This window comes from Nerophis ophidion, linkage group LG12 (assembly GCF_033978795.1).
Source record: "Nerophis ophidion isolate RoL-2023_Sa linkage group LG12, RoL_Noph_v1.0, whole genome shotgun sequence".
Lineage (NCBI taxonomy): Eukaryota > Metazoa > Chordata > Actinopteri > Syngnathiformes > Syngnathidae > Nerophis > Nerophis ophidion.
In genome coordinates this window covers 32393788-32406012 of record NC_084622.1, presented here as the reverse complement: position 1 = coordinate 32406012, position 12225 = coordinate 32393788, and the positions used below count along the sequence as shown (strand labels likewise).

Sequence of the window (12225 nt, the reverse complement as noted above, 5' to 3'; positions counted from 1 at the left end):
GGGCAGGGGACAGCCGATGATTTTTTGTGCGGACTTTATGACCCTCTGATTCGCCTGTTTGTCTGCTTCCGTGCAGCTGGCGTACCACACTGTTATGCAGTACGTCAGCAGGCTCTCGACAGCCGAGTGATAGAAGGTAACCATCAGATGTCTCTCCAGTTCGTTCTTCCTCAGCACCCTCAGGAAGTGGAGTCTCCGCTGGGCCTTCCGGATGACCGCAGTTGTATTTTGGGTCCAGGACAGGTCAGCAGATATGAGGGTGCCGAGGAACTTGAAGGAGCTGACTCCCTCCACTTCCTCGCCGTTGATGTAGAGGGGGGCGGGGTCTGCTGGGTTTTTCCTGAAGTCAAAGATGAGTTCCTTGGTTTTTGTGTTGTTCAGTGCCAGATTATTCACTGAACACCACGCTGATAGTTTCAGGACCTTATCTCTGTATGCAGACTCATGCCCCCCTGTAATGGGACCCATCACCGTTGTGTCATCGGCGAACTTGATTATGGTGTTCTCCGAGTGGGCTGGACTACAGTCATGGGTGTAGAGGGAATACAGCAAGGGGCTCGGCACACAGCCCTGTGGAGAGCCGATGCTGAGTGTGAGGGGGGAGGAGAGATGGGGGCCAGGTTTTACTGTCTGAGGTCGGTTGGTCAGGAAGTCCTTAATCCAAAGACAGGTGGGTGTGGGGAGGCCTAAGTTCAGCAATTTGGTGACCAGGATGCCTGGAATGACGGTTTTGAAGGCGGAGCTATAGTCAATGAAAAGCATCCTGACATAGCTCCCCCGGTGTTCCAGGTTGCTCAGTGTAGAGTAGAGAGCCATGGTTATGGCGTCATCCGTGAATCTGTTTGCCCGGTTGGCAAACTGATGTGGGTCTAGGGTGGGGGGGAGGCAGGCTTGAATGTGGTGGAGGACCTGCCTCTCGAAGCACTTCATGATGACAGGTGTGAGTGCTACTGGGCGATAGTCATTGATGTTGTTTGTGGGGGCTTTCTTGGGTACCGGGATAATTGTGGCAGATTCAAGGCAGGGTGGCATGAGTGCCTATGCCAAGAGTAAGTGTCGGGGGGCTGGGTGGTTTGGGAGTGCTGGGGTGGTGTGGCTGTAACTTTTTGTGATGTCTCAAAGCGAGCATAATATCTTGACTGTCTTGAGTTTCCAATAATTTCTACAACTCTTATTGTTTTGTGATAGAATGATTGGAGCACATACTTGTTGGTCGCAAAAAACATTCATCAAGTTTGGTTCTTTTATGAATTTATTATGAGTCTACTGAAAATGTGACCAAATCTCATGGATCAAAAGTATACATACAGCAATGTTAATATTTGGTTACATGTCCCTTGGCAAGTTTCACTGCAATAAGGCGCTTTTGGTAGCAATCCACAAGCTTCTGGTTGAATTTTTGACCACTCCTCTTGACAAAATTGGTGCACTTCAGCTAAATTTGCTGGTTTTCGGACATGGACTTGTTTATTCAGCAATGTGCACACGTTTAAGTCAGGACTTAAACATTTACATAAAAAACATTTCTAAAGAATTTAAATGATTATATTTCATGGTAAAGTTAAGTTTTATGAAGTTGGGATCGACAAATGCACAATTGTCTTTTTCTCTTTGAAATATGCAATCAGATAAATGTGCAGGACTCTTTGCTAAATAGTACTTTTCTTATTGCATTGTGTAATTATGCATTTTATTTCCTAAGGACGCAAATGTCGATTTTTATAATTTTGTCAACTTCTCGGCTGAAACAAAAAAAACCCCTTTGAGCTATTTCGTTATTTTAACAATACTTTACAGGTCACATACATTTTAAGTCGCTATGACATGCACCAATGGCACACAAGTGAGCAGCAACACTTTTGTCTGTAGGGCAAGTTCAGACTGAGAGATTGTAAAACCTTTAGACTCACTAGATTTCTAAAAACCCATCGAGTGAAATGAAAGTAATAATAGGACCTCACACTACTTTTCTGATGTGCAGAGCCATCGACATGCATGATGTCAGAGTGGATAAGCTGGTCTGCCTGCAGCGTGTCCTGTGGGATGGGAATGAGGTCCAGGGAGCGTTATGTCAAACAGTATCCTGAGGATGGCTCGCTCTGCCAGCTCAACACAGAAGAGATCGAGAAGTGTGTCGTCAACGAAGAATGCTGTGAGTCAAATATCTTATTATCATGTATATTGTCTTTTGTGTTCATTATAGGCAAGACCCCTTGGCTATGCCTGAGTCCCAGACATTTGGACAATGCTATGTAGTTTGAGAAAGTCTCGTGTTTATTCTAACATGAATATGTCACACATTAAAACGCATGAACTATAGTTGGAAGAGTCTAGTAATGAAGAACTTGACTGACCTATGTCGAACCATGATCCCAAAACATTAGAACGTTAGTTTGGTCATCTTTGCCAAATGTTGAGTTACAGAATGGACAGAAACTACAGCGCTGGATTGGAGATTGGCTGCTGAGTTAATGTGTCCCAATATTTACATGACTAAAGATTGTACTAACGTGGAAGATAACTTCAAAAAGGATGAACACTCAGGAAGACACAATTACATTTTAGGATTCTGATTATACGCATTTTCAAGTTCTAGGGGTGTGCGTTCTTGCCAGAACACCGGCTAGAACTTTCCAGCTCGCTGCAACAAATGTGTCGTCTAATGTCCACCTATATTGTGGAGCAGTTTTTATTACTAATATTTGCCTTCCTGGCGGCAAATAACCAGGTTTTTCCCAAATATTATCATCACTGCAGGACTAGAGGAACAGGTATGGCAAAGCATGCTACACACAAACAAACACACACACACACACACACACACACACACACCAAGCAGGACAAAACAAGATAACTTTTTCTCATTGTTCCATCCCTTCATTTTCTACCTGCCGCCCCTCTCTGCATCGCGTGGAGGCTGGAGCCTATCCCAGCTGCACTTATTATTACCAAACCAGACAATAAAAAGTCTTAAAGGGTTTTTTTGTTTGTATGTTTTTGTTTTTGTTTACAACTTCAGGGAATAAGTTTGGATACAGGAAAGTTTTTTTTAGGGCAAAACCCAGCTGATTTAAATAGATTTACATTTTTTTTCTTTTCTTTTTTACGCGTTAGCCACTTGAGTTTTTAAATAAATGTATGTAGCATTAAAATGCCACAAATGTGGTATGCCATCTGATTTAAAACCAGCAAATTGTAAATTTAAAAGAAACCTATGATAAAATGTTTATTTTCTGACGTATGCATGTTGTTACAAAGTTGGGTGCTAATGTTAAACACTGTCAAAGTATCATATCATTAAGTTCAAGGCATTTAGACGTGAGCTTGCATACAGTTTCGGATGCCTCTTTTCACTGGGTTTTGCAGTGGCGAAAAGATGACATCAAGGCGAGCTGCATGTCCTTATTTGAACATTAAGTCTCGCTCTCAACCAGGGAGAGGGGAGATCCGTCCCTTTGCTTCAGGCAATGTGTAACGATCTGTCACTTACTTTCTGATAGTTTTTCGTGTTTTGTACTTTGTTTCCTGTTCAGTGCTCTTATTTTGTCATACTTCCTGTTTACTCCGCTGAGCACTGTTTTTGTCACACTCGCCGTTGATTGGCAGCGGTCCTCAGCTGCGGTCAATCAACAGGTCTATTTATGTTTCACTCGAGCACTCCTCAGTGCTCGAAGTTAAAACTATGTTGGGAACATCTCCATGCAAGACTGCTTTCTGTTTATATCTTTTACTTTGATGAAATTAAAATCATCTTACCTGCTTTCTGCTCTCCTGGATTTTTGCATACTTGAGGTCACACAACTGCAGCCATGCGACATCCCAACAGTAACTTCGAGCCAGAAAATTGTGACCTCGCGAGAATCCCTGTCGGCAATCCTCAGCCGACGTTCTGGACCGCACAATTCCTGGAGGACTTGAAGGCCAGGTTTGTGCGGTCCCAGCCTACAGACGCGGACCCTCTCCCCGCGGCAACGCCACCGGCTTCGGCTCTCCGACCGGCGCGTCCGCCACTTCCTGCATGCCTCGCGGCTCCCGCGGCAACGCTACCGGCTACGGCTCTCCGACCGGCGCGTCCTCCGCCGCCATCCTTCCTCTCGGCAACGCTGCCGGCTACGGCTCACCGACCGGCGCGCCCGCCTCCTCCTTCACGTCTCGCGGCTCCTGCGGCTCCGTCGCCGACTGCGGCTCTCCGACCGGCACGTCCGCCGCCGCCATCCTTCCCGTCGTCTGCTGAGCTGCTTCTCCCTGCTCCTACGCAGCTTCCAGCGGCTGCTCCCCGGCTGCTCTTTTTGCCAGCTCCCGCTCTCTTTTTTGGTTCGCCGAGAGCTCCAGTGGAGCCCACAGTGAGGTCGCTTTTGTCCTCCTGCTGGGACTTGGCACGGGACGTGTCTTCGTCCCTCCTCCTGGTCCCCTCCCGCCCGTCCCTGGTTTTCGCACCGGGGGACTCCGACGAGCAGGCACGTTTTCCCGCATGTGTGAACGGTGTCTGGCAGCCACCTAGTGGAGGGGGGCCCACTATACACTGCGGTGCAGCCAGGCACACACCGCTGTCATCCCCGCCAGCGTCTCCTTCCACGGAGACATCTACGTCCCTGGCGGGCTTTCGCCTAGCCCCAACGCCGGCTCCACGCCGAGCCCCAACGCCGGCTCCACGCCGAGCCCCAACGCCGGCTCCACGCCGAGCCCCAACGCCGGCTCCACGCCGAGCCCCAACGCCGGCTCCACGCCGAGCCCCAACGCCGGCTCCACGCCGAGCCCCAACGCCGCCAAGAGCAGCACCACGCCGGGCTTCGTCACCGCCGGCATCCGCTATTCCTCGGCCAGCATTTGCTGCTCCTCGCCCGGCGTCATCTGCCGCTTTCACGCCGCCGATGACATCTGCAACAATCACGCCTCCGATGACGCCTGCCGCTTCAACACCGCCGATGACGTCTGTTGCTTCCACGCCGTTGATGACGTCTGCCGCTTTCACGCCGCCGATGACGTCTGCCGCTTTCACGCCGCCGATGACGTCTGCCGCTTTCACGCCGCCGATGACGTCTGCCGCTTTCACGCCGCCGATGACGTCTGCCGCTTTCACGCCGCCGATGACGTCTGCCGCTTTCACGCCGCCGATGACGTCTGCCGCTTTCACGCCGCCGATGACGTCTGCCGCTTTCACGCCGCCGATGACGTCTGCCGCTTTCACGCCGCCGATGACGTCTGCCGCTTTCACGCCGCCGATGACGTCTGCCGCTTCCACGCCGCCGATGACGTCTGCCGCTTCCACGCCGCCGATGACGTCTGCCGCTTCCACGCCGCCGATGACGTCTGCCGCTTCCACGCCGCCGATGACGTCTGCCGCTTCCACGCCGGCACCAACATCGGCTCCTCAGCCGCCTCCTGCAGAGGTATCTGTTTTGGCTGCAGCCCCCGCCGCTTTGTCTGCTGTCTCCGGGCCTGCTTCAGCGCGCCCGCCTCCACGTCAGCCGCGGATGTGGCCGTGCCCTGGGCGTCCTCCTCGCGGGATGCACTCGTCTCTTTTTCGGCCAATGATGTGGCTGTTCCGTGGCCGCCCGCCCCGCCAGTTCCAGCGGCGCTCTACGCGCCGTCGCCACCTGACTTTCCCTCGCTGGCTGCGGGGACACGAGGTTTGGCGACCTTCCACCAAATCCTCCTTCCATCCTCCCTTACTTTGTGGACATTTTTTTTCCATTTTTCTTTTCCAGGGAACATCTGGTATCTGTTCCTTGAGGGGGAGGTCCTGTAACGATCTGTCACTTACTTTCTGATAGTTTTTCGTGTTTTGTACTTTGTTTCCTGTTCAGTGCTCTTATTTTGTCATACTTCCTGTTTACTCCGCTGAGCACTGTTTTTGTCACACTCGCCGTTGATTGGCAGCGGTCCTCAGCTGCGGTCAATCAACAGGTCTATTTATGTTTCACTCGAGCACTCCTCAGTGCTCGAAGTTAAAACTATGTTGGGAACATCTCCATGCAAGACTGCTTTCTGTTTATATCTTTTACTTTGATGAAATTAAAATCATCTTACCTGCTTTCTGCTCTCCTGGATTTTTGCATACTTGAGGTCACACAACTGCAGCCATGCGACATCCCAACACAATGAGGAAACACAAAAAAGAAGACAAAATATTATTTTCATATAATCTTGGCTTGCACATAACAGTGACACGCAACAGGCAGTGGTGTAAATTCTGCTAAAAGACGCTATTTTATGCAGCTCGTCTGATCTATCGACGGTTGTGCAGGTGTAACATTCATTGGTGTGTTTTTATGGTGCCTGCCTTAAAACAACAGATGAAATTTAGCTATTGTAGCTAATTCTGGCCTATTTACTGTAATGCTTTGCTCATACCTTGATCAATATGCATTGTCCTAATCAAATAAAGCTATTCAATTTAATTCAATTCACTTTCAGAGTTATTAGGTCGGTAGTGTATTCTTCACTCCTACTTTAAGTGTAGGATGAGAAAAACATTCAGCATTACCTACTGCAGGATGCCTATAATGAATAAACTTTATAAGAAACACAATATTTATTTTTGTTCCCCTACTTCCTTATGTTTTGTTCCACTACTTCATTTTGTTTTGTTCCACTACTTCCTCTTGCTTGTTTTGTCCCACTACTTCCTTTTATTTTGTCCCACTACTTTCTCTTGTTTTGTCCCACTACTTCCTCTTGTTTTGTCCCACTACTTCCTCTTGTTTTGTCCCACTACTTTCTTTTGTTTTGTTCCACTACTTCCTTTTGTTTTGTTCCACTACTTCCTTTTGTTTTGTCACACTACTTCCGTTTGTTTTGTTCCACTCCAGTACTTCCTCTTGTTTTGTCCCACTACTTCATTTTGTTTTGTTCCACTGCTTCCGTTTGTTTCGTTCCACTACTTTCCTTTGTTTTGTTCCACTACTTCCTTTTTTTTTATCCCACTACTTCCTTTTGTTTTGTTAGACTACTTTCTTTCGTTTTGTCACAATAGTTCCTTTTGTTTTGTTCCACTACTTCCTTTTGTTTTGTCACACTACTTCCTTTTGTTTTGTTCCACTCCACTACTTCCTTTTGTTTTGTTCCACTACTTACTTTTGTTTTGTCCCACCACTTGAGGACGGCATGGTGCAGTTGGTAGAGTGGCCGTGCCAGCAACCTGAGGGTTCCTGGTTCGATCCCCAACTTCTACCAACCTTGTTACGTCTGCTCTGTCTTTGAGCAAGACACTTCACCCTTGCTCCTGATGGGTCGTGGTTAGGGTCTTGCATGGCAGCTCCGGCCATCAGTGTGTGAATGTGTGTGTGAATGGGTGAATGTGGAAATAGTGTCAAAGCACTTTAAATACCTTGAAGGTTGAAAAGCAAATAAACCCATTTACCATTTATGATATTGTTGACTTCAGTTACTTGCTAAAAACATATTTAGTTCAATAATTTATAATAACAATGTTAGCGTATCGGATTGTAACTCGGAATGGGACCCGGGACCAAAAAATCATCTCTAGTTCGTAGGCCAAAAATTCTGGTTAGTACATCTGTACCACAAACTACTACTACTTTTTATTAAACTCCTGTAGAAAGTCCAAAAACATTCTTCTTTGATTGTGTAATGGTCAGTTTTTCCAATCATTTTCTGCATAAGTGTCCGCCTGACTTAGTCATTGCATTGAAGAGGCAGAAACTTAATGACACCCGGTGTTGTTGAGATTGTTCAAATTGTTGTTGTTTTTCCCATCCCACAGCAGCCAGCAGCTGTGTGGTGACTGAATGGGGTGAGTGGGATGCCTGCAGCGTCTCTTGTGGGATGGGCATGACAAGACGTGAGCGCATGGTTAAAATGCCTCCTATAGATGGATCAATGTGCAAAACGGAAGTGGCTGAAGTGGACAAATGCATGATGCCAGAATGCCGTGAGTTAAAAACCCATTTACGGTTTTCACAGTGATGCTGACTTTGCAGATTTCTTGATTCCACTGGTGTATGCGTGTTTACAGATACCATCCCGTGCATGTTGTCGCCATGGTCGGACTGGAGTGAATGTAGCGTCACGTGTGGACGCGGCCTAAGGACCCGCCAGAGGATGCTTAAGTCGGATCCTGTGCAGTGCAATGAAGAGTTGGAGCAGACCGAGAAGTGCATGTTGCCCGAGTGCCGTAAGTGACTTGCTCTTGCAGTTTTTTACGAGTGTATTCATCGTCATTCAGAGTTTATTTCGAAAATGAATGACAGCCCAAATCCTTTTGGGGCAAACAGTAACCATTCATGGCACAACAATTCAACCGATTTGTCTCATAAATTGTGGTGATTGATTGCTTCATTAAAAGACTTTTCCTTTGAAAAGCCAAGTGATGTATGACATCAGCGAGGGCGTGATCAGAGCAGCATTAGCAGTCAGGATGACTGACAGTACCTCTTTTTGAATCTGTTCACAAGATTGTGCCACCGCGTGTTAGTAAAGCGGTTAAATGTATTTTGGTGACTTTGTCTCTCCTTGTCTACAAATAGGATGTTGTAGTATTACATTAATTTACCTTTTTTGTTCATTTTTTCCCCTGTAGTAGTAACTCTTGTGCTGTGAAACGAATACAAAATTCCATCCATCTTCTTCTGCTTATCCGAGGTCAGGTCGCGGGTGCAGCAGCCTAAGCTTCAATAATCATGATCTGTTATTAATCTACCTATTTAATAACATGTTCAATCACACCTAAAATGCTAAGAAAATCCCTTAACTTTAGGTATTCTCTTTTAAGCTTGTCCCCAACCTTTTTTGCGCCACGGACCAGTTTAATGTAAGCTTTTTCAGGGACCGGCTTTCCACTTTTGCCGGATAAATACAGCAAAAATACGTGCATGAAAAATATAACTCACGGTAACGCTGAATTAGTGGGAGCCCTGGGCTTGTTTCTTTGCAATGAGATGCAGATGGAAATCAGTTTTGGCTACAATCTGTCACATATGTATTTTATATGTTCATTAATGTGCATTTTATCATGTCACAAAGTTATAACAAATGGCAACTTCCTGTGAGGAGTTTTATTGTACGTCTATATACAAGCTCATTGGTGTTTTTAGTGGGACAGACGAAAGTTAAGTCGGAGAAAATGCAGTCGTTTATAAATTATTTTATGTTTCTCTGCGGCCTTATACTCTGAAAAAATTAACTCATAAGATTTATTTGAAAAAATTATTGTAAGTAGTTGCACGCAAATGATTTAAGTAAAATTTAATGCTGCAATATCAAGTAACACTCACTTGCCAGTATCAAGTAAATTCTACTAACATAACAGTTGTGAATATATTAAGTAACAGTTACTTAATTACATCCAAGTTTTAAGTTATATTTATTTAAACAAATTAAGTAAAGTCTACTTGTTTTTCATCGGCAGGAACATCATTTAACTCAAAATTTTAAGTACATTTTATATTCCGTATTTCCTTGAATGGTCGTCGGAGCGCTAATTATTTTAAAACCTCTTCTCACTCCTGCGCTTATCAATGGCGTGCAGTATAAAATTGAGTGTGATAAAAAAGACTTTAATAAAAAATTATTCTGCAGCCGTGGCCCGGTGGTTGGGGACCACTGCTCTTCAGCATGTCGTCTCGCCCACTTTTACACCATGCTGTCTACGTGTCGGAAGGACGCATGCGTTTCGCGATTTTGTTATTCGAGATTGCAATGCATACTTACTTGGTCAACAGCCACACCTTTTACACTGACGGTTGTGATATCAACAACTTTAACATTCTTACTAATATGCGCCACACTCTGTGAACCCACACCAAATACATTTCTGGAGAACATCAACTCTGTAACACATTATAAACGCAAGATAAGAATTACCCATAATGCCACCTTGCAGTGCTCTGTGAAGTGATCCTAACGACCGGAGCAAAGCCAGTCGGCCAGAGCCCGTTATGCTGTGCGCATGCGTTGTCGTGCATGTGTTTCAAAACACTAGATTTTCAGAGTAAAGTTTATGTAATATTTTTAAGTTTATGTACGTACAACTATTAAACATTTAAATATTATGAGGAAACATAAGTAAAACTTACTCTTCCCCCATAATTCATGTATTATGTTAATAAAATGTTTAATTTTACTTTAGAAACTCTAGTTCTTACTGAATGTTAAAAATATTAGGTATAAATTATGACAGTTACTCTAACAGAGTTTACAGCACCAAAAAGTCACTTTTTTTAGTGTAGCAAATGCAACACCGACCGGTACCAGTCCCCGGACCATTGGTCGCATTACATTATTGCAGTGGTTCTCAACCTTTTTTCAGTGATCAATGCAAAGTATTTTTGGTTGAAAAAAAAGAGATACAGAAGTAAAATACAGCACTATGTCATCAGTTTCTGATTTTTTAAATTGTATAACAGTGCAAAATATTGCTCATTTGTAGAGGTCTTTTGTTGAACTATTTAGAAAAAAAAAAAGATAGAAAAATAACTAAAAACGTGTTTAAAAATAAACAAGTGATTCAATTATAAAAAAAAGATTTTTACACATAGACATAATCATCAACTTAAAGTGCCTTCTTTGGTGATTGTAATAGAGATCCATCTGGATTCATGAACTTCATTCTAAACACAAAAAATATGGAACATGTCCACAAAAAATCTATCTGTCAACAATGAATATTGCATTGTTGTATTTTTTTTTCACATTTTATGTACTAACATTGATATTTTGTTAAAGTATAATTCAATAAATATATTTATAAAGGATCTTTCAATTTTTGCTATTTTTAGAATCTTTTAAAAAATCTCACGTACCCCTTGGCATACCTTCAAGTACCCCCAGGGGTACGCGTACCCCCATTTGAGAACCACTGCGTTATTGGATGGATATATAACCAAAAAAGTAATGTATTGTTTTTAACAGACTTGAACAGATGAAGTCTATTTTATTTACTAAATTAAACATCAGGTCCATATAAAGTTCTGAAGAAAACAATAATATTCTAAAGAGAATTAAGTATTGAATATTAAACTTTCTTTGCTTTTCCTCTGCTTCAGATGATATGAAATAAAGAAAAACAGAGCCAACAGTGCTTGCACGTGAACAATAATTGTTTAAGAGAACAGATACATGTTAATTTAAAATTTGTAAAACGGAAACATTGGTTTGAATTGGTCTTCCGGACTGTCAATCACAGCTGTCTCGTTTACATGCATTATCTCATGTTTTAAATCTTATTTAAGGACAGTGTTGATCTATTTTTTGGTAAAATCAGACCACATGTAGTTGTGATTACGTATCAATGTCTAATGGTCTCAGGTAAGCGAAAGCCTTGTTGTGATTGTGACCGTTGAAGGTAGTTTGTAAGACTGAGCACCTGTAGCGACCGAACGACATCTTGCAGCCCTTGGTCTTCACAGATGTTAAGTGGCCTACATGCAGTGGCGGTCCATTTTGCAAAGGCATTGTTTAACTCATCTGTGGTAATTTTGGTGACAACATCGAAGCTGGTAAACTCGTCCTCTGCGATGTAGCTTTAAGATGGTATTTTAAATGAGATGTGCGCAATGATAATGTCTGCGGCTGCAATACCAACAAATTATCTTGGTCATATCTAAAGTTCTGTCGGAATGTGTTTTGAAACCTAGCACACCGCACTGACTATCATCACACTAACTTGTGACCTGATCACAGGCCACCCCTCACTAAAAAAGACGGCCAGTATTTTGATACCGTAAAATAAGCGAAATAAACAAAATCGTGAAAAAGAGAACCGATCAAAAAACATTTTTTATCATCCATCTTTCCATCCATCTTCTACCGCTTATTCCCATCGGAGTAGCGGGGGGTGCTGGAGCCTATCTCAGCTGCATTCGGGCGGAAGGCGGGGTACACACTGGACAAGTCGCCACCTCATCGCAGGGCCAACATAGATAGACAGACAACATTCACACTCACATTCACACACTAGGGCCAATTTAGTGTTGCCAATCAACCTATCCCCAGGTGCATGTCTTTGGAGGTGGAAGGAAACCGGAGTACCCGGAGGAAACCCACGCAGTCACGGGGAGAACATGCAAACTCCACACAGAATGATCCCGAGCCCGGGATTGAACCCAGGACTACTTCGTATTGTGAGGCAGACGCACTAACCCCTCTTCCACCGTGCTGCCCAACTTTGAAACATAAAAACAAAAATGTACAAAAATATGATTATTGGCATCAAAAACATCCTCCAAAAATATTTTATTTTTTCAATGTTTGTATTTATTTGTT

At 44.1% G+C, this 12225-nt stretch overlaps 1 protein-coding gene across 2 annotated transcripts in view; it reads left to right on the top strand.

Moving 5' to 3' along the window:
- Positions 1-12225, top strand: part of spon1b (spondin 1b) — a 189815-nt gene that overhangs the window by 167866 nt on the left and 9724 nt on the right. The window contains exons 12-14 of one of the 2 annotated variants that reach the window (XM_061917388.1): positions 1982-2152; positions 7727-7894; positions 7979-8137. In XM_061917388.1, the coding sequence (XP_061773372.1) occupies positions 1982-2152; positions 7727-7894; positions 7979-8137 (498 nt within the window). The remainder of the gene's footprint in view (positions 1-1981; positions 2153-7726; positions 7895-7978; positions 8138-12225) is intronic. The other variant, XM_061917389.1, reaches the window with a different exon arrangement.